Raw genomic sequence first — 21,395 nt, 5'->3', positions numbered from 1 at the left:
TAGTGAACAATGATTAATATTCAAAATCAACATTTATTTTATGATTCTTTTTTTTTGTAAAATTATTACTACATATTAATAATAATTGAGGTTTTATGTTAAATTTCTTCCTTAATTTACAGAACACCAAACTAGGGAAGAAACTGAAAATAATTAAAATTTATAAAAATATTTCGACAAAAACTTCTTCGCCATCTATATGACGATATCAAAAACTAATTGGCTCTGATTTATTTCTTGAACTAGGAATCTGTAAAATACTTGAGCAAACGTTACGACAGTCAACCAATAGGTAGCAGCACTAAAAGGTACGTTGGCCTATGCTAATATTGGATCAACAGCTTGCTTCGCGTAAATTTGAAACAAGTTTGAGAGAAGAAAAATCGGTATGTCACAAATTCTGACAGTTTAAACTCAAGTCAATATTGACATGTCAAAGGTCAGTCAGTGGAAAGGTGTGGAGTGTAAACGGATTTTACACTGTTTAATGTTCTCTTCGTGAAATAATTAGTCCGTTCTAAATGTTGTATTAGTGAAGTGTTTTAATGAAATCAGCTTTCGATTTCTAAATTGGATTAGTCCCAGCTAGCAAAATGGCTTCTGGAGACACAATCGAAACTATTCAAACTATGGATACTTTTCAAATGACAAATATGAATAGCTCCAAGGATATTCCAGGATTTCGTGAATCATCAGATACGGAAGAAATTGATGGTAAGTTTTATTTATACTTCTAAACAAACTTAAAGCTACAGTTGAAAAAATATACAGTAAAGACACATCTTCTGTCAGGTTTTAATACATAGGAATTGATTTTCATTAATTTTTCCTTATAACTATTTTTAATTTGTTTTATTAAATTTACTACTGTTTTGTAAATACATTACACTACTTTCCTTTTTAAGAGTGGTTAACTTATATCTCATTTTATTTAGTTTCTTGTTTTCTCTCATTTGTATTTATTTTTCTCTGGTCTAAGTACTTTGATCTTTTTGGGTCTCCCTTTCAATAAGTTTTGCTATAAACCATTTTCCCTAACATTACCAGCTATCCTTATAAACACATGTTTTTACTATTCTTCCTCTTCTACAGCACTACAGCCCAAATTGAGTCTTAGCCTCCTTTACTTTTTGCCTCCACCCTTGTTTGTCTGTGGCTGCTCTTCTCCATACATGGACTCCTAAATGTGCTTGTGCTTAGCTGCTGACTGTGTCTTCCCAGAGCTTTCGTGGCTTTCCAACTGGTCTCTTTCCCTGCGTTCTAGCGTTAAGTGCTCTTTTTGGTAGCCTATCCTCTCCCATTCTTATTACATGTCCCAGTGAAGTCTGACAGGGGTGTTTACTTGTCAAGTTGATAAAGCTCATTGTTGTATTGAATTCTGAAGATTCCGTTTTCTCTCACAGGTCCTAGTATTCTTCTCAGTACTTTATTTTTGAATGTGTCGAGTTTGTTTTTGGATGTTTCTTTCAGGACCCATGCTTCACTGTCATAGCATGCTTTTTTATTGTTCAAGCAATCTATATATAGTGTAATAGGTAAGATTTGTAGGTTTCTTTGGGTTGTTCTTCTTTAATATTAGGCCGGCAGCTGGTGTTTTCTGGTAATTAAATATGTAATTAAAAATGTTTATTTATACTTAGGTAAATACCGTTAAAGCAGGACATATTGTATGTGTTAAAATTAATTTTATCAATTTTTTAATAACATTTAACCTCACAGGGACCTCCCTCTTACCGCATGCTTGCATTAATAACTGATGTAGAATAGCTTTTATAATTAATCTTGTTATTGTTAGAATTACTGATACTAAAAGAACTTTATAAAAACACAGTTAGATCTAAAATTACTTTAGGTATACGGTTCAAAACTTTTAAAATTCAGCACAAAATGCAAGCATGTCCCCGCTCTTTTTTTATTAAAAATACAAAATCTAAAAATATTTTTTTAACCGAGTCTTTTCATTAGTACACTTATGCTTGGAAAATGAATTGCACAACACAACAATTAAAATACTGATACACTTAACTCATTTTCTCCTTTTTCCGTATTTTCTTCGTCACTATCATCGCCCAATTCAATAATAAATTTATTTCCACCATTAATGTGGAAGTGCCCAATCTTCTTATAATATTCTTCCACTTTGATCACTTTGGCGATTCTTTTCTGCCAGTCTACTTTGGTAATATTGGCTACTTCTTTTTTAATTATCTCAATTACCTTTTTGTCAAATTTAGGAAATTTATTTGAACGCCTTATACTTGGTTTTAATTGTCCCCAAATTAACTCAATAGGATTGAAAACACAAAAGTAGGGGGGAAGTCTCAATATAGTGTGTCCATGATTTTCGGCAATACTCTCTAGAGCATATAATTTTCTAAATTGCTTCATGTGTAGAACTTCAATAAGTTGTTTTTTTGTGTAAAAATATTCGAAATACAAATCATTTTCCATTAAAAAATTTTTGCAGGTCAGCTTTCTTTGAAGATGTATTTGGTATTTTAGTGAGCTTTCGGGAATGATAGGAAGCGTTGTCAAGCACTATTACGCTGTTTTTCTCCAAGTTTGGGATCAGCGAGTTTTCAAACCAATCTTCAAAAATGTCAGCTTCCGTATTCTTGTGGTAGTCAACGTTACAATCTTCCATTTTCTTCCCACATAATTTTAAAGCATTCGGAACCCATCCCTCACTTCCTCCTCAATGTACAATAATTAGTCACGAGCCTTTATTTGCAGGCATTTCTGGTATGCACATGCTTGAACCATCTGTCCATCCTTTCTTTACTGTATCGTGGGTATCATACCAAGTTTCATCTAAATAATAAATTCTCCTATTTTCTTGCCTATATTTAGTAATTTCTTCTAGGTACATATTACGTCTGTTGACTATTCTTTGGCTTTCCATAATTGCTTGACGTTTATTTATTTTTTTTTAACTTAAAGCCCATTTTTTTTATCCAATTTTGAAGAGTTTTCTCACAGCAGTTCATATTTCGACAGGTTGTTTCCAATTTCTTTCTTATTATTTCTATTGTAGGTATTTCATTGCTTTTGTAGCAGTCGTATATTGTGGTTTTCAATAGTTTTACAAGTGAAGGATTTAAAGGTCTTGAAAATTTGTAGTCACATCGTTTCTTGCGATGATAGGGTTCATTTTGAACTATTTTATATACAGTAGAAAGTGGAATTTCTGTTAAATCAGAGGTGGCTTGTGCCAATAGTGTTTCATCGAAGCCGAATTTCGTACGTAGATTTTTGTATACATTCAAACATACGTGTTTCTGCATTTAAATGCATTCGAATCTTCTTTACTAGCTCTTTTTTTTAGTAATTACATTCACACTATACGTGATATTTACATTATCCCACGGACGCCACATCACTATTCACATTAATTAAATTACAATAATCAACACTTGACACTCTCCAAACGAAATACTAAACCAATATTCAAAATAATTACAGCAAGCAAAACACTCGTATGACTTAACACACGTACCAGTACTAATACACTGCTAGGCTACTGAACTAAAACTAATGTTTTGCACGAAACTTGTGAATAGATATGCGGGAGGTCTGGCCGTAAAAACACAGATGCTTTCAAAGGGCCGCTTCTTAAACGTTTGACCTAACATCTATATTTGAAGAATATCATATTTCACCGGCTTAAAGCTATTCTACAGTATTTTTTACTTGGACAATACTTTTCAATATTATTGTAGAAAATAATGTGGATTATGTTGTAGTGAGATTTATTCTTGTTTTTAATATATTTTTTAGTAGTACAGTGGAACCCCGGTAAGTCGGCCTCTGATAACCCGGAAGTCCGACTAACCCGGACCGATTTTCATCAGACAAAACAAACATTTTTTCACTTTGACTGGTTTTTTACCAAGAAATAAACAATACTGTATTGTATACAACTGTACGAAATTTAGACGTACTGTGGATATGTATTTCATGTTTTTGCAATTATAATGTGTATTTATTTATTATTTATATGTATTACCATATTCTCCGGCTAACCCGGATTTTCGATAACCCGGATCGGCCGCGGTCCCCATTAATCCGACTTATCGAGGTTCCACTGTATTGGGTGTTATTAAAAATATTTTGCAACAATTTTTAGTGATGCTATTTTTAGTTTTTTTGGGGAACAACATTTGTTTTCTTATGAATTGTGATCTAAAACAAAACAAACAAAATACTGTAAACTAGTCTAAAGATTTAATATTCTAAGAAAAAATACAAGTAATTCAAAATTTAAATCCTTATCAGAAAATGGGAATTATGTGGATCAACATATTTAAGATAATTGAAAAATAAGACTACAAACCACTTAACATTGAGAGAAATTCTTAAGAGCTTATGTAATCCAAGAGAGTGTTGTAACCTAACAAGTAGTTGCTCTTTAGTTACATTGTTAATGGGATGATTTAAGCAGAATATAGAAATGTTTTTGGAATTGATTTCATTGACATTGTTTTTTTTTTCTTTTTAAATCAACACAATCACAATCATGTTTCAAAATTGGGAAACTAGACATGCTTGGTTGTAAAATTATCTATGTGTTTGAGCATTATTAATTTCGGAGTCAATGTGCATTCGCCATCTTACCTTTGTGGGATTATTTTGTATTTTTTATACAGAAGCTCTAAAGGAGTGTTCATTGCTTTCTTCTCATTTGTTAGGCAGGTATGCAATCTTAATTCTTCCCTTATTTCACAAGATATACATTACTCCAAGAAATTAACGCACCACCTTAAAAATGGGTAATTTTTGTCTTGAATATTAAGAAAATCTGAGGCTATAGTTGGGTTTTAATTTCAGTATTTTAAAAATGCTATAATATTCTAAAGGGTGGGGTGAACTTTGAGAAAAAAACACAGATTGATTGGTACACCCGGTCGGTATACAATGTCAATTTACCCGTCTAACAACAATATTATTACAACAATGTTGTTAAAGAATAAAGCGCTCGAGAGTGTGAGAGTGTAGAGAGATACCTCATGCAACTTTGCTTCTCCTCGGGCTACGTCCATTTTGTGTCGGTTTTTGTGACCGAGTTAAGGGATTCAAAGTTAGTTTCTCCACATGCGAATGTGTTCCTTGAAGTTGAACGAGTGTGCAGAGATGCACTTCGAACAACTTTTCCTAGTACTTCGTCGAGGAACTTCACGAGAGTGTAGAGTTTGCTTAAGGCTATAACATATTAAAAAATCACTTAAATCGGACAACAGGTTTTGGAAACTCGAGACATCAAAATTGACTCATTTTTTAAGGTGGTGCATTAATTTCTTGGAGTAGTGTAGTTATAAAGTAATACATTTTTTATTTTATTATTTTATGAGGATCATTAAATCTATGGTTTCATTTTTATATTTTTTAAATTAAACAGATAAGAAAAAAATATTATAATAGTTATGAATTTGTTGTTTTATAAAATAAATAAATATTTTATTATTAAGTATTTGGATAATTATATATCCCTCCATAGAGCAATACATTCATTCATATACACACCTACAATATACTGAATAATATTAATCATATAACTTGTTGAGTTTGAACATAATATCAGACCTTTAAATTAATATTAATATAATTTTGCAATGATGCAGCTTTGTTCTTAAGATAGTCTTGACATACTTTTGTAACATGCACTTCACTGCAATGTTTATGAGAAGTTAAAAAACATTTACATTAGCTGGTATTTGATTTATTTAAAATAAGCAATGCAATTAATGCAATTCTTAGATTAGAAGTCGAGGTTATTGTATTTGTTTAGATTGTGATGTGACAAAAAATGTAACAGGACCTTGCTTAAATATGTCAATAAATAAATATTATCGACAAAAAAATATCTATCTAATTAGCCTTCTTCGGTCCATCTCTGGACATAGGCCTCCCTAATCCTTTTCCATTCTTCTCTGTCTGTCATTACAGTTATCCACCTAGAGCCCACGACATGTTTCTTGATATCATCTACCCATCTTATTTGGGGCTTTCCTCTGCTTGGTTTATATTTCCATGGTCTCCAATTTATAAGAATTTTGTTCCATCTGTCTTCTTTTTATCTTATAGTGTGTCCAACAAATCTCTATTTCAATTTTGCAACTTCTTGTCTAACATAAGTACCTAACTTTGGTTTTCTCTCTTATCCACTCGTTTCTCTTTTAATCCATTAGTAGTGATGAGCAAAACAAGAACAAGACCAGGCTAGTCTTGGTCTTGGTCTTGCAGCTAAAAGGCAGTCTTGGTCTTGGTCTTGCACTAGCCGGTCTTGTTCTTGGTCTTGGTCTTGCTGCAAGAGTCTTGCTGGTCTTGCTTTTTTTGTTAGTAATAATTTGAACCAAACAATTTCGAATAAAATGTACATTGAAATAAATAAAGATGTGAAGAATGAAACTATATTTTTTGCTTTAAAATTTTAACAGAATGTAGAATGTAGTTTCAAACAAATACCAATTTTAACATTATACATTCACCTAATGACCTAATTATTTCTCTCTATATAAAGAGATTAGAGTATTTTTTATAATGGTAATGTTTATCAGTAGGAAAAACCTGCATTTACAACCCTTGTTGCAATTGCCGGCTTTCGGTTGTGTCACCTTGTGTTTTGCATGCATTCGATACCTGCTGCCTGCCTTCAGACCACGTCTTGAGTCTGGATTACTGTTTATTGCCCCTGTATTTTAATAAAATGTTTAAGACAAAGAGCTTCTCAAAGGTGCCACAAATGGTCGGGGACCTTCAATTCATGGATTTTACGAAAAGGAATAAACGGTTTATAGTTGTTAACAGATAATGATCTGCTCCTTTCACTCGAACACTAGTATTTATCCTACGAGGGTCAAATTTAAGAACATAAATTAATTTTACTCTATTTAATCATTATTTAATATAATTAACTTTTTTATAAACTAACTAAAACACACTTTTTAGTAAATGCTTACATATTTACCATACCTATTTATAGACCTAATACTATAACATAATAACTAAACCTAATGAGGAGTTATAAACGCTTAATTCTGTAATTTGTTATCTTGCAGTTCTTTAATTTTATTTAAACTACATTGCTCTCGTAACACGAGTTATTCGCACTTTTTATTTTCACATATACTTCATCTAATTTACTAACGGTTGCACGTCATCCACGTCATAGCCTGTGACGTCGCATGATACCAACACGAAATATTTAGGCGGTAGGTGTGTTCTCTTTTAGAATGACGATGCCGAATACACTGGAATTACAGCCACTAGACATATTTTATTATATACGCGTAGAAATAATATCTGAAAATTTCTATTAATGTTAACCTAAAGAAATACACAATAATATGTTTCATTTAATTTGTATAAATGGATTATAAAGCTTTTTTATGAAGCACATTTACTCGAATCACACTGTAACTGTAATCGAACGAAGGTGACATTTTAGAATAAATTGGTAACATTTATTTGACAGTTGCGGTGATGACACTTCATATTTGTTTATATTCTTTACTATAAGTATCTGTTTTATTATATTTACTGTTTTTATTATTTACTTTACTATAAAAACATCCTCTACTATAAAAATATAAATTTCACCTAATTTTATCACGACTTGGAATAATCGAGGTATCCGACAACTTTTTTAGTTGTTATTGTAGACATAGATATACAAAGAAACCTACCGGCTTCATGTCAAGAGTTCGGAGCCGTTTTTTAATTATTATAACAATGCAGTGCAAAAACGCTTGCACTGCAAATCTTAAAAGATTATAACTTAATTCTTGTTCTCTATTTCTTAAGTTTTTACTTATTTACATTGAATATTAATTTGTTTTGTTGTATAATCCACGTTTACAATAATTATGTCATCTATTTGATTTAAAATTAATTCAGGATTTTTTTATACTTTGGCAACTATGTCAACTTAGATCTCTGACGTAGATAATGACGTGCAACGGTAAGTAAATTAGATGTACTGTATTTTTGGATTGAATACCCATTATGACATTTAAAAAGTTGAAAAGATTCGGATGTGGGTAGTAAAAACTAGAATTTAAAACACACTGAAATGATGCGCATGCATTTCAAGTGCGGCACATACTAATTGTAGTACTGGCCCTTTCTGGGGAAAACCTAGATTCTTCCAAATAGTTTTCAACTATGAAATCAGTAAAATTCTTTACGCGTTTGTCATCCGGGATTTTCACAAATAATTCAACTTCCAACTTTCGTTGATTGTAAAAAATTAATCCAAAAAATAATTTTAAAAATTTCCCAGTATCCGAATTTTTGTCATTATATTCAAAAACTGAACCTAAGCGTTGGATTTTGCGATACCAAGCTTGACACATTACAATCGACAAATAGTTATTTTTTATTCAGGCCACAATGCTTTCACAGCATTGTGAATCCCTTTTCAAAATCTATTATGATATTTTTTATATTAATTTTAAATTTAACGACCTACATTTTTCCTCGATTATGCGAAAAGAATTGAAATAAGTGTCAGTATTTTTATTAGACAAAAAAGCGAAAACTACTGGTACATAAAAACCGTTTTTAATTGCATTTTTTTTAATGGATTACCCTATCTATAATTACATTTTTTGTCTTACAAGTAATTTCAATTGTCCTTGAACTGTCGCCGTTTGAAAACTTGCCTTCTGGACACTTTAAAGGTTGAGAAAATGCAAACCGTTTGACTTAATCAAAACGATTTAAAAATATAACCAAAATATCATGTATTTTAAAAATTCGATATTGTTTAAGGTTTCTTACAATGTCAGTATATACTATTGAACTAAAAAAATAAAGTTAAATAATACAAACCAATTTTTCTCAAAAAAGTGCAAGAGTCTTGCAGGTTGGTCTTGGTCTTGCGTGGTCTTGCAAGGTTCGGTCTTGGTCTTGTTCTTGCATGCTTGGTCTTGGTCTTGGTCTTGCAACCAAAAGGCGATCTTGGTCTTGGTCTTGCTGCAAGACCAAGACCAAGACCGCAAGACCAAGACCAGTCTCGCTCATCACTATCCATTAAGTCTTATGTGCAACATTTGCCTTTCCATTGCTCTTTGCGTTTTTATGATTTTGTCCATGTTTGCTTTTGTAAATGTCCACGTTTGGGAACCATAAGTGAGAACAGGGAGTAAGCATCGAATGTAGGTATTGGGACCGTGCAAGTTCGGAAAAGCGACACCTGGTTTCTACGCTCTGCACTTTTATTCGCACATTTAATTATATTAGCCAATCATATGGTCCTGGTTACTGAATAATTGTCAAGGCCATAGTCCAAAAAAAATAATAAGAAGAAAAAATAAGATTTAGGTTATGTTATTAATACGTAAATAATTGTATGTAGTAAATAAAATTAGTTATTAAAATGCAGTACTGCAAGCAAAATACAATTAATTAAATTTACCTTTATATAATAATTGCATATCATATCAATATTGTGGAGCAATATATAATTTTTCATCTTAAATGACAATATGTATGAAATGTACGTCAATTTGACAATTTCAATTGACAATATGAATTATTTAAGAAAGTTGCAATTTTTCTTCGCTATTCGCGCACGATCGTTTCTCGTATCCCTTCCAAGTACTTGCACACCGCGCAGTGCCGGTTTATCCACTGGGCGCTTGGGGCGGGCGCCCAGGGGCCCGGGCCCCGGAGGGGCCCGTTCCTTTTAATTATAAAAAAGAATGTGTGTGTGTATTTTGTACGCACGTAAGAAGTTATACTTCTATTATATAATTTCAAGGAAATAAATAATATACTTAACAGGTTAGTTGTATTTTATTTAAATATTAAACTAACTTTCTTACCTACCACTTCCAAAAAATTTTTATTAAAACAACTAAAAATTAAAAAAAAAATATGAATTATCCGGGATTGGAACCCGGGACCTCTCGATCTCTGGTCCAATGCTCTACTAACCAAGCTATACACTCTATACACAAACAATAGGTACACACTCTTTAAAAAGTAAAGCGATTACAAAAATTGCAATTTGCCATTATACAGTGGCCTCTAAGGCTGGCACTCCACTTGCGATTTGTAGTCGCAGCGACAAAAAAATCGATGTCACAGAAAATCTAGAGTCTAGAAAATTAGTCGCTGTTTTCAGAATCGCGAATTGAATGCTACAAGGATGTAACATCAGCTTTTAGATGTTTTTTTTTTTAATCTAGACATAAAGAAGAAGTCAAGACGTCAATTGTTGATGAAAACGATGTTGATGAAACCAAAGAGAACTTGCATTATGAAATTACCCATTTTGTAACGTTATGCCAAAATTTGAATAAACATCATACAATTTATGAAAAATTTGATTCTTCCAGGATGTAAAAGCAACTTTTCCCAATATTTTAACTTTACTGCAAATTTATTTGACGATACCAATTTCTAATGCGCCAGGAAAGCGGACTTTTTCGGAAAAAGAATAAAAACATATTTAACCCGGCACCTGCCACGTGGCTTTACAAGGCGCCAACTGCCACGTGGGGTGCTCACAGCACCCCTTAAAATTGTCTGTGATCTACTTGTTTAAAAAACAAAATAATGTGTTGAGTAACACCAGAATATAAAAAAACATGTTTTATTAACTTATTAGCCACTAATATGTTATAAAAGTTAAAAAATAAAATGAAAAAAGTGTTATAAGCAAATTAGCAAGTTCCAAGCCATAATAAATGAAGTCAAGTAAAATATCTAAAAAAATTAAGATTTAGTGTGTATAGAGTCTATATTAATAATTTAAATCAGTTATTTCAGTAAAACATGTAAATTTGTTTATCAAAAATACAAAAAAAAATTTAAAACTTAAAGTGCCAGATGATGACACCCCAATTCGATTTTAGAGCAATAAGTTCAGAATGACACTAAATAACTACTTCAAACACTAACACATCTATGCTATATAATATTATAGAAAGCTACTATGACGCACAGCTCCGTTACCAAACTTGAAATACCAAATATTTGATAAAAATGTGTTATGGGGTGCTGGTAGCACCCCACGTGGCAGGTGCCGGGTTAAGGACAAATTTGGGTCAAGAAAACCTAGACGCATTATCACTATTGTATATAGAGAATGAAGAACTGGAGAAACTGAATTGTGATAATATTATATGGCAGTTTGCGAATGCCAAGTCAAGAAAAAAAGTGATCTAATTTTTGTCTTTTATGTTTTTTTAGAATGTTTTTTGCTTGTCATGTGTTGTTTTGTGGAACTTTTTATTTTTTATTCATTATTTTTAAATGTTTTTTTTACGTTTGCTATTCTTCTTGCTTGTTTAAAAAAATATTTTATGGATTTTACAATAAACCTTTATAGTAGTTAATGAACGTACTTTTTTGTTAAAAAACTGACAACGAATAGCAATGAAGGGGGCCCTTAAACCTCCAGCGCCCAGGGCCCGAAGTTAGGTTAAACCGGCACTGACACCGCGAATACCTTGGTCTTAAGATGTTGTGGATATCTTTTGTTTTTAAGGATATAGCTTAGTTTGCCAAATGCCGCCCATGCCAGTCTAACTCATCTTTTGATCTCTGCTGTTTGGTTTTCCTTGTTTTATAATTTGACCCAGATATACAGGGTGTAACAAAAATACAGGTCATAAATTAAACCACATATTCTGGGAACAAAAATAGTTCGAATGAACCTAACTTACCTTAGTACAAATATGCACATAAAACAAGTTACAGCCCTTTGAAGTTACAAAATGAAAATCGATTTTTTCGAATATAACAAAAACTATTAGAGATTTTTTATTGAAAATGGACATGTGGCATTCTTAGAGGGAGTTGTAAGTTTATTTTTTCGCCAACACTGCAATTCAAAGTTTAAGATATAGTCCAAGTAATGAAGCTTCAAATAGAACAAAACCTCGCAATTTTTACAGAATTAATCCATTTGCTTGAAAATTTGAGAATAAGTAGTGGATACTCCAAGGATCAAAATCTATATGATGCCGAAAGGCGCTTTTACCATGGGGGTGGTTGCCACCCTATCTCGGGGGTGTAAATTTTTTATTATATTTTGACCGCAAAAGTTGATAAAAACATTTATTCTAAGCAAAAAATGTTCTATACATTTTTTTGATAAAATTAATAGTTTTCGATTTATTTGCTATCGAAAGTGTTAGTTTTATATCGAAAAAATCAATGTTTTTAATAAGTTTTCTGCTAATAACTCCAAAAGTTTTCGTTTTATCAAAAGAACTTTACTTAACAAAAATGTACCTTTTAAAAAAAATAAACAAAACCGTTTTTTTAATTTTCTTTAAGACCAATAATAATCGAGCTATACTTTATTATATGTTAGCTCTTCTTCGTCAAATGCTACATATTGTAGTTTCAAAGTCAAAAGACGGCAAAACTATGCATTTTTCGAGGATAACTTGTAAAAACTAATTTAAAGTATTTAAAGATATCTATCTCCAGAAATAAAAAAGTCTCTTGGTCAAAAATTAAGTGACTTATAATGAAAAGAATGTCAGTCCCTATTTTTTTTCAGCGAAAAGTGATCGGAAGCAACCTCCTAATCACCACCGTAATTAAAATTAGTTATTGACCTTATTTGGTCTTCTTTATTTATGTATTATTAATAGGTTCTAGAACAGCGGTTCTCAATCTGTGGTACATGTACCACTGGTGGTACATATCATTATTTGCGGTGGTACACAAAACACACAAAAACTTAAAATAGTAGTACATAGTAAGTCTTGATTATACAATCTAAAAATATAGAAATATAATAAAAGAAACGTTAGATGGTACATGACTCAAAAATATTGAGGACCGCTGTTCTAGAAGTTTGACCGGCTCTAGAATTATTAGTTTAAAAAAAAATGGAGTTAAAAGCAAATAACGAATTTTTGTAGTTTGAAAAAAATGGCCTTTTCTTCAGAATAGAAAGATTAGCATCAGAGATACGAAAAAATGTTTAAATATGAAATTGTAGCTTGTTTAATTCACAAGAACCTGGTTTGCAAAATTTTTTTTTACGGCAAAAATTGAGTGAGCTATTGGCAATTAAAACTTGTAATAACATGCAAAGACCACCTTTACCAACCCTTTCAAAGTTACCTCTTTTTGTGACTGAGGATTTTAAAAATATTTAATATTAATAGGCTTATAGATCTTGTAAAAACCTACAAAATTCTTTTTTACCAAACTTTCTAAGATAAAAAATAAAAAGCTTTCGGTTAAAAAATCAATATATTTTTTTGAAAAAAAAAAAAAGGAGAAATCCAATTGGAAGCATAATAATGTAAGTTAGCGGTGTTTTTAGTCATTTGCCTTATTCATTCTTCTTTATTTATGTATTATTAATAGATGATAGAAGTTTGACTGGCTTTAGAATGATTAGTTTTTAAAAAACTGGACTTAAAAGCGAATAACGAATTTTTGTAGTTTGGTAAAAAATTCCAGTTTCTTCAGAATAGAAAGATTAGCATCAGATATACGAAAAAATGTTTAAATATGAAATTGTAGGTTATTTAATTCCTAAGAACTTGGTTTGAAAAAATTTTTTCTACAACAAAAATTGAGTGAAACGTAAATGAGTATGTATTCTCGAAAAACAGTAATTTTTTCGATATAAAACTAACACTTTCGATAGCGAATAAATCGAAAACTATTCATTTTATCAAAAAAATGTATAGAACATTTTTTGCTTAGAATTAATGTTTTTATCAACTTTTATGGTCAAAATATAATAAAAAAATTCCACCACCGAGATGGGGTGGCAACCACCCCCATGGTAAAATCGCCTTTCGGCATCATATATTGATCCCTGGACTATCCACTACTTATTCTTAAATTTTCAAGCAAATCGATCCATTCTGTAAAAATTGCTAGGTGAAAAGCTTCGGTTCCTGGACTAATAGGGGAGCCCAAGCGAGGATTTTTTCAGTTACTCTAGCCCGTCAGAAAATCACATAGGGAGAAACCTTGTACCCTGTAAATGTACCCCTACCATATATGGACTCTTATTACAGGGGAGTTCGTTAAGGGGGGCCCGAAAAAAATCTATCCTTAGAAAAACTCGAAATCGTCAGATCAAGATAAAAAAACTGATACGACTCTTAAAACGTATGTTGTAGAAAAATGAGCAGTGTATTTTGAAGGATAAATAGTTATTATTTACATACTGTCACTGTCACTGCCTAATCTTAAAATTTGTCAAATAACTTATTCTGTTCAACCTGGTTCAACCTCAAAAAATTGCTCCACATGCTAGCAAAGAACTAAAAGCAAGAATTGTAACGAAATTAGAAATGGTTAGTCACTATCTGCCGTAAAGAACCATTTTAACGTAAGCAGAACAACAGTTTTTAATATTAATAAAAGATGGAGAGAACAAGAAACTCTCAAAAGAAAGCAATGTTCTGGAAGACCAAAAATATCTACCGCTCATGAGATAGTACGCTTTAGGAGAAATTAGAAGTGAATCCCTTTGAAGATGCGAAAACTGCAAGAATTCAAAATAATAGCAATATTTAGAACTTAATAATTATGACAATTTTTATGAATTAACATGTATGTAATCAGTTGTTTGTTTATTTATTTTATTATTTGTCTGTCATAATAAATATAATATAATGTCCAAGGGCGGATCCAGGACCGATTTTCGGGAGGGGCCATGAACTTTTTTTGGGGAGAGGTACCGTAAGTACGGGGGTAATTTTTAAAAATTAGGATTACAATGGTGAGTTTTAAGGTACTTTTCCTACACATTTTTCTTCGGATCCGAGTGCAGTTCTTTAAACAAGTTTAATATTATTTTTCCCAATGCTTCTCCTGTCAGGCATTGTTCTTTCCCTCTTTCTTGATTTTCACTAATTATTTTTAGGTTCTTATAAGCGCCAATGAACTTGACAAAGTCTTCACGAATGTTGTTATTGTGTATGTATCTCAAATTAAGAGAAAGCTGTTCCACGTGGGATACGTCGGTCGTTTCGTCAAATATGACAGACAGAGTAATAATTTGCACTTTGAACCTGATTCATTATTTGTTCAATTATTTCTTCACCACAACATGTTATTAATTGATTATGCCTGGTGCTACTAAAGCTACTATGTATGTTGCTTAGGAAGATGCTGTGGATAGGTGTTATTTAAGAGTCTTATCTCCTGATGCAATTTTAAACCTTAACAATTCCCCTCATTGCTAGATCCAGCATCTTCGTCCAGAAGCAGAAGGCCATCATCACGATGGTCTCTTAGAGAGGAATATTTTGTCGACCTAAGATAAGAACACTGTAGACCCTACTATTGGTCGTAGTCTTTCTTTATTTTTTTTGTATCTATTTAGACCTCTGGGAGTCTATCTGGTTAATGACTGACTTTTGAGGGTTGCGATAACTTTGTAGAAAATCCAGCTCAAGCTGAACGCAGTCCTTGTGGTATGATGTTTTTTCATGGGTTTGTATGGCTCCGTCTTTGGTCATGAGTTTGGTGAAAGATGTTTAAGGTTTCATGACAAGGCTTTGGGCTGTCATCCCTTTATTGTGACCATATTTTTCATTAGAAAAATAAAACGCAATACTTGTAAAACAATTCCTTTTGACTGTGCGAAAATACTAACCAACTCCTTTGTTCTAAGTACTAGTGCTAGTGACCCAAGTAACGGTTTATTTCTTTTTTATTCTTTGTGTATATAGAATATGGAAATTGATACGATTTTGATGGCTGTCAAGGAATTGGCACTTTGTAAAATTATCAACATTTTGATTTCTAAAACATCCAATGTCATTCTTGAAGCTTCTGTTACTGTCTTTGTTCAATTCTAGTCCAGAAAACATATGTATCCCCTCTGTTTTCTACATGTGTTTGAAATTAAAAACATTTGAACTGCAAATATTTAAATTTATATTTTTTTAAATTCTCGGAGGGGGCCATGGCCCCCATGGCCCCCTCCCTGGATCCGCCCTTGATAATGTCAAACCAATCAAATACACTGCTCAAAATGATCAAATCCTACTAAGAGTCGTATCAGTTTTTTTTAGGAACCAGCTGTACATGCAGAACAGTGTATATTTCAAAATCTGACGATTTGATTGGGGCGTAAGGAAATGGGTGAGGCACAAAATTTCACAAAAAAAAAGCGAATATATTTCGCGAAATGAACCCAGATCGGAAAACTGAAAAATACGTGTTTAATATTTTTCAAAAATCTATCGAATGACATCAAACACGACCACCCACGGAGGTGGGTTGGGGGGTTACTTTAAAATCTTAAATATGAGCCCCCGTTTTTTATTGCAGATTTGGATTTCTTACGTAAAATTAAGTAACGTTTATTCGAGACATATTTTCGAATTATGGATAGATGGCGCTATAATTAGAAAAAACCATTGTTGGAAATGGAAAATTAAATTAAAAAATGGAAAGTCCCCACTAAAATGGAAAACTTAACTTGGTTTTAGGACCTAATTTTCACAACCCAATAGGTCCCCATAACGATCGAGTATTTGCAAATTTAGCATCCTTGCCCTCCTCTACTATTATAGAAACCAAGCCATTTTAATATTTTATTATTAATCATAGAGTTCAAAGTATTGTTGAGCTCGTTCTTTAATTCGATAAGCAAGGTTCTAAAAATGAACGTTTTCATTTAATTTTACTTTGTTCGATCGTTTATTTGATAGGATAGGGCTCGTATATAAATATTGATGGAAATATTCTTAATATAATAATTTCTTTGTCTGGTCTTTAAAAGTTATCGAACCATCACTTCAATTAATATTTAAAGTGAAATTATTAAGTAGGCCACGGACTCGCGCAATTTCACCATTTCTTGGTAAAACTGTAAAACGTTATGAGAAAATCAGCATCATTATGTTTATGATTGTTATTATATTATTTAAATAAAAATGCAGTACTTAAGTAGTCTCAGACCAGGGCGCATCTGTAAAAATATTAGTACATTTGGATGTTGAGAGGTGACTCATATTTTTTTGCAGAAATTGCTTGAAAATAACTCATATAATAATAATTGAGTTATCCTCCCACTCAAAAAGGTCCGGAACATTGTTTAAATAATCAAAATGTCAAAAAATGAAGCAAAAATTCGAGTTTTTTCTTCGTTTTTTGATTATAACTTATATAATTTATGATATAGTAAAACAATACTGTAAATTTCATCAAGATCGGTTAATAGATTTTGCAAAATAAATTTTGCAATCCAGCTTTCGCAAACAGTTTTTATTTTTTCAAAATGTTGCAGGACTGAAAATAGCACTTGACAGCCACTTGAATTTTTTTTACATATAGAAGAATACTGTACCTTTCAATTGCAATTTGCAAAATTAAAATCGGTTAACTACCACGACGTCAGGAATTTTTTTAAATAAACATTAATTTTTGGTGCTACGCGCAGGACAGCGGATACGTTTGCTCTGCTTGGGCATTCCACTGACCTTTGATAATGGTTGGTAAATTTTAATTTTTAGTACATTTCGATATAAATAAATACATTTGTTTATTGCAAAATCAAAACACATACTCTGTCCTTTGAAATAACACTTTTTTTAGCAAAAAATTGTTTTGTTTATATATTTTAACTTAGAGAATAAAAGTTTATTATTTTTAAACATATGCAATTGTTTAAACAATATTTCACAAACAATAATCAAATTAGTTTGATTGTTGTGGAATTAAAATATTAAAATACAACAAAATATAGAGCAAGAAAATAATATATTAGATAAAAATTGGAAGAAATTATGGTGGAAATGGGTGGAAATCAACTTGTGTGAATCGAACACCGATGTCCTGCGCGTAGCACCAAAAATTAATGTTTATTTAAAAAAATTCCTGACGCCGCCGCGGTAGTTAACCGATTTTAATTTTGCAAATAGCAAATGAAAGTTACAGTATTCTTCTGTATGCAAAAAAAATTTCAACTTGCTATCTGCTTTATTTTTAGTCCTACAACATTTTGAAAAAATGAATTTTTTTTGCGAAAGCTGGATTGCAAAATTTATTTTGCAAAATCTATTGAACCGATCTTAATAGAATTTACAGTATTGTGTTACTATATAAGAAAAACTTTATTTTCTGGGTAAAATATGAAGGTTCTACGTGTAGCATAAATAGTTGAAAAACGTAAAATGCGAATATGTACTTGTTTTTTTATGGTTTTTTTCGCAATTATTGCTATTTTGCAACAAGGGTGACAAATTTTAAAATTTTTAGCCAATCTTGTATTGTAGGAAATTTAATTACGCAACTTTTATATCGGTGCAACTTTTCTAGAAAGTGAATACTTCTAAAGTTATAATCAAAAAACGAAGAAAAAAATCGAATTTTTCCTGCATTTTTTGACATTTTAATTATTTAAACAATGCTCCGGACTTTTTTGAGTGGGAGGATAACTTAATTATTATTATTATATGAGTTAATTCCAAGCAATTTTTGCAAACAAATATGAGTCACCTCTCAACGTCCATCTCAAAACAGATGCGTCCTGGACTATCTCCTATTTAAACGGTTTATGAATTATATCACATTGTGTAGAATGGACTCGGGTTGTATTTAATAAAATATTCTTCTTCTTACAGTGCCTTCTCTTAAATGGAGGTTGGCTACTACAATTGCAAACTTTTCTCTGTCTTCAGCTGTCATTATTAGCTGTTCAAAATTCAGCAATGTTCATTGTTAGATATTTCGTAGCCATGATAGCCTGTTTCTTCCAGTCCTCTCTTTCCCTCGATCTTTCCTTTCATTATTAGTTGAGCATATTGGTTTTTATTGTTTCTCAGTATGTGGCCTAGGTATCATGTTTTTCTAACTTTCACTGTGTTGGAAAGTTGTCTTTCCTTGCCTATTCTATGCAGCACTTTTTCGTTTATGGGCGAGCCAACGAAGTATTAAACCTAGGAATTTTGTGCAGTAAGATGAATCGTCATGCAACTTTTTTCATTCGATTCGAAAGAGTGTCAGGCAATTTTGTGAACTAAATTGATCTCCGACAAAAATTGTTGTGCATAAGAAAATGCATTTTCAAAGTGCATCTCGAAGAGATGGAAAATGAAAAATTTAGAGCTCAGGAAATATTGACGGAAATGAGTTCAATTTTTATACTTGGGGGTTTTGGAGGTCACTGAACACGAATTTCATGACGGCGATGGTCTCCGAGGTAGCTGGTGTCCAGGGTGGAACTCGTCGCCCGGGACGATGGAATAATTCGCGGGACGATCGGAATTATAATTCGCGGGACGATCGAATAATTCGCGGGACGTTCGAATAATTCGCGAAATGAAGCTTGGATCGAAAAACTAAAAAATACGTTTTCAATATTTTTCAAAAATCTATCGAATGACACTAAACACGACCCCCTTACTCCTAATTAGTTAGGTAACCTTAAAATCTTAAATGGAAACCCCCATTTGTTATTGCAGATTTGGATTGCTTACGTAAAAATAAGCATCTCTTATTTGAGACATTTTTTCGAATTGTGGATAGATGGCGCTATAATCGGAAAAAACGATTTATCGTGATACCATAGGTAAACTATAGAAATGGTCTAATATCCCGAGAAATACATATAGCGATACGCTTTAATTACTATTTTTGCTAATTTTAATTTTAATATTTTTTCTCAAAAACGAAACAACGTTAGTCATTCGAAATGCACATTCAAATACAAATGTTAGAGAGGCATGGCTTTACCCTGTCACCCATCTGTTTTCTCACCCACATAAATTAGTTACCATATCAGACCATTATGTCAACAACTCACTTAATCATTCGAGATTGTTTTCTTAAAACTGCAAAAGTATACTCCAGACCTAGTGATTTATTGACATCTGGTCAGAGGAAAAGGAACACAAACATATTATCGTTTGTGGTTTTTTTCTTTAGTAACAACTCGGCAGGCAAACGCATCGGGTCTGGTCGTCGCTAAAATCGACCCTTTCTGCCGAGACCAAAGCGAAACAGATTTTTTGTTACTCCAATAAATAAAATATTTACCGTCGTTTTGTGTACATTTATTACATTCATTTCAATTAAATTCCAGCAACACACCTACCGGAATATACACTTCCAAATAAAAAACCAAAAAATACGTGTTTAATATTTTTCAAGAACCTATAGAATAACATCAAACACGACCCTCCACTCCACCCCATGGAGATGGGTTGGGAGGTAACCTTAAAATCAAATAGGAATCCTCATGAAAAAATAAGTAACATTTATTTGAAACATTTTTTAGAATTGTTGATAGATGGCACTAATAAATAGTGTTTTTCCGATTATAGCGCCATATATCCACAATTCGAAAAAAGGTCTCGAATAAAAGTTGCTTATTTTTACGTAAGCAATCCAAATCTGCAATAACAAATGGGGATTTCTATTTAAGGTTTTAAAGTTACCCCCACCCACCTTCAGGGGTGGAGTGGGGAGTCGTGTTTAGTGCCATTCGACAGATTTTAAAAAAATATTATACACGTATTTTTCAGTTTTTCGATCCAATCGTCATTTCGCAGATTATTCGATCGTCCCATGCGACGAGTTCCACCCTGGGCACCAGGTACCTCGGAGACCATCACCCGTCATGAAATTCGTGTTGAGTGACCAACGAAACCCCCAAGTATGAAAATTGAGCTCATTTGCGTCAATATTTCCTGAGTTCTAAATTTTTCATTTTTCATCTCTTCGAGATGCACTTTGAAAATGCATTTTCTTATGCACAACAATTTGTGTCCCCTTAGAACAAAAATCGACCTGTTTCCTCATTTCCTTAAAATCTAATAAATACTGACAAATATCGAGGTGGACTGTTTTCATTGACCCACCCTGTATATTGGATATTGATGATAATAATAATATATAGTTTATCATCGCAGGCAATATTAACGAATATTACTTATATCTAGATAAAACACTAAAAGTAAACAGCCAGTTGCAAAACATTGTGGATTACAAAATAGAAAATACTAATTAATCATCGTTTAACAATACAAAACCGGATATATTAAATATTTTTGAGTTTTTGATGAAATAATAAAAATCACGAATATTTTACTATCAAACTAGATATTTAATTAATAATTAAAGACATGCAATAGTTTTCTATTGCCCTTTATAAAAACACAATTTTATGGGACAAAGACATCAGGAAGGAAACAAAGAGAAGAATATAAATATGAAAGTATAATGACGAGCGCTACAATCTACGGTGCAGAAGTATGGGACATAAGTGCAAGAAATAAAAAGAAGCTACTTAGTACAGAAATGGACTTTTTGAGAAGTTGTCAGGTTTCGAGATTGGAACATGTAAGAAATGAAACAATTAGAGAATGTCTGAAGGTGGAAAAAACTATAATAGACGATATTGAAAAGAGACAGCTGACATGGTTTGGTCACGTTAAAAGAATGAATGA

At 32.1% G+C, this 21,395-nt stretch overlaps 1 protein-coding gene across 17 annotated transcripts in view; it reads left to right on the top strand.

Moving 5' to 3' along the window:
• Window positions 1-398: 398 nt before the first annotated feature.
• Window positions 399-21,395, top strand: part of LOC126883476 (phosphatidylinositol 4-phosphate 5-kinase type-1 alpha) — a 240,122-nt gene continuing 219,125 nt past the window's right edge. For 10 of the 17 annotated variants that reach the window (XM_050649060.1, XM_050649051.1, XM_050649058.1 and 7 more), the window contains exon 1: window positions 400-714. In XM_050649060.1, coding sequence (XP_050505017.1) covers window positions 594-714 — 121 coding nt within the window. In that variant the 5' untranslated portion in view covers window positions 400-593. Of the gene's footprint in view, window positions 715-21,395 lie in introns of all 17 variants that reach the window. The other 7 variants (XM_050649046.1, XM_050649048.1, XM_050649056.1 and 4 more) reach the window with 1 other exon arrangement.

Source organism: Diabrotica virgifera, chromosome 4 (assembly GCF_917563875.1).
Source record: "Diabrotica virgifera virgifera chromosome 4, PGI_DIABVI_V3a".
In the NCBI taxonomy this organism is placed as follows: Eukaryota; Metazoa; Arthropoda; class Insecta; order Coleoptera; family Chrysomelidae; genus Diabrotica; species Diabrotica virgifera.
Note: the sequence above shows the minus strand (reverse complement) of the source record. Positions and strands in the feature narration are given on the sequence as shown.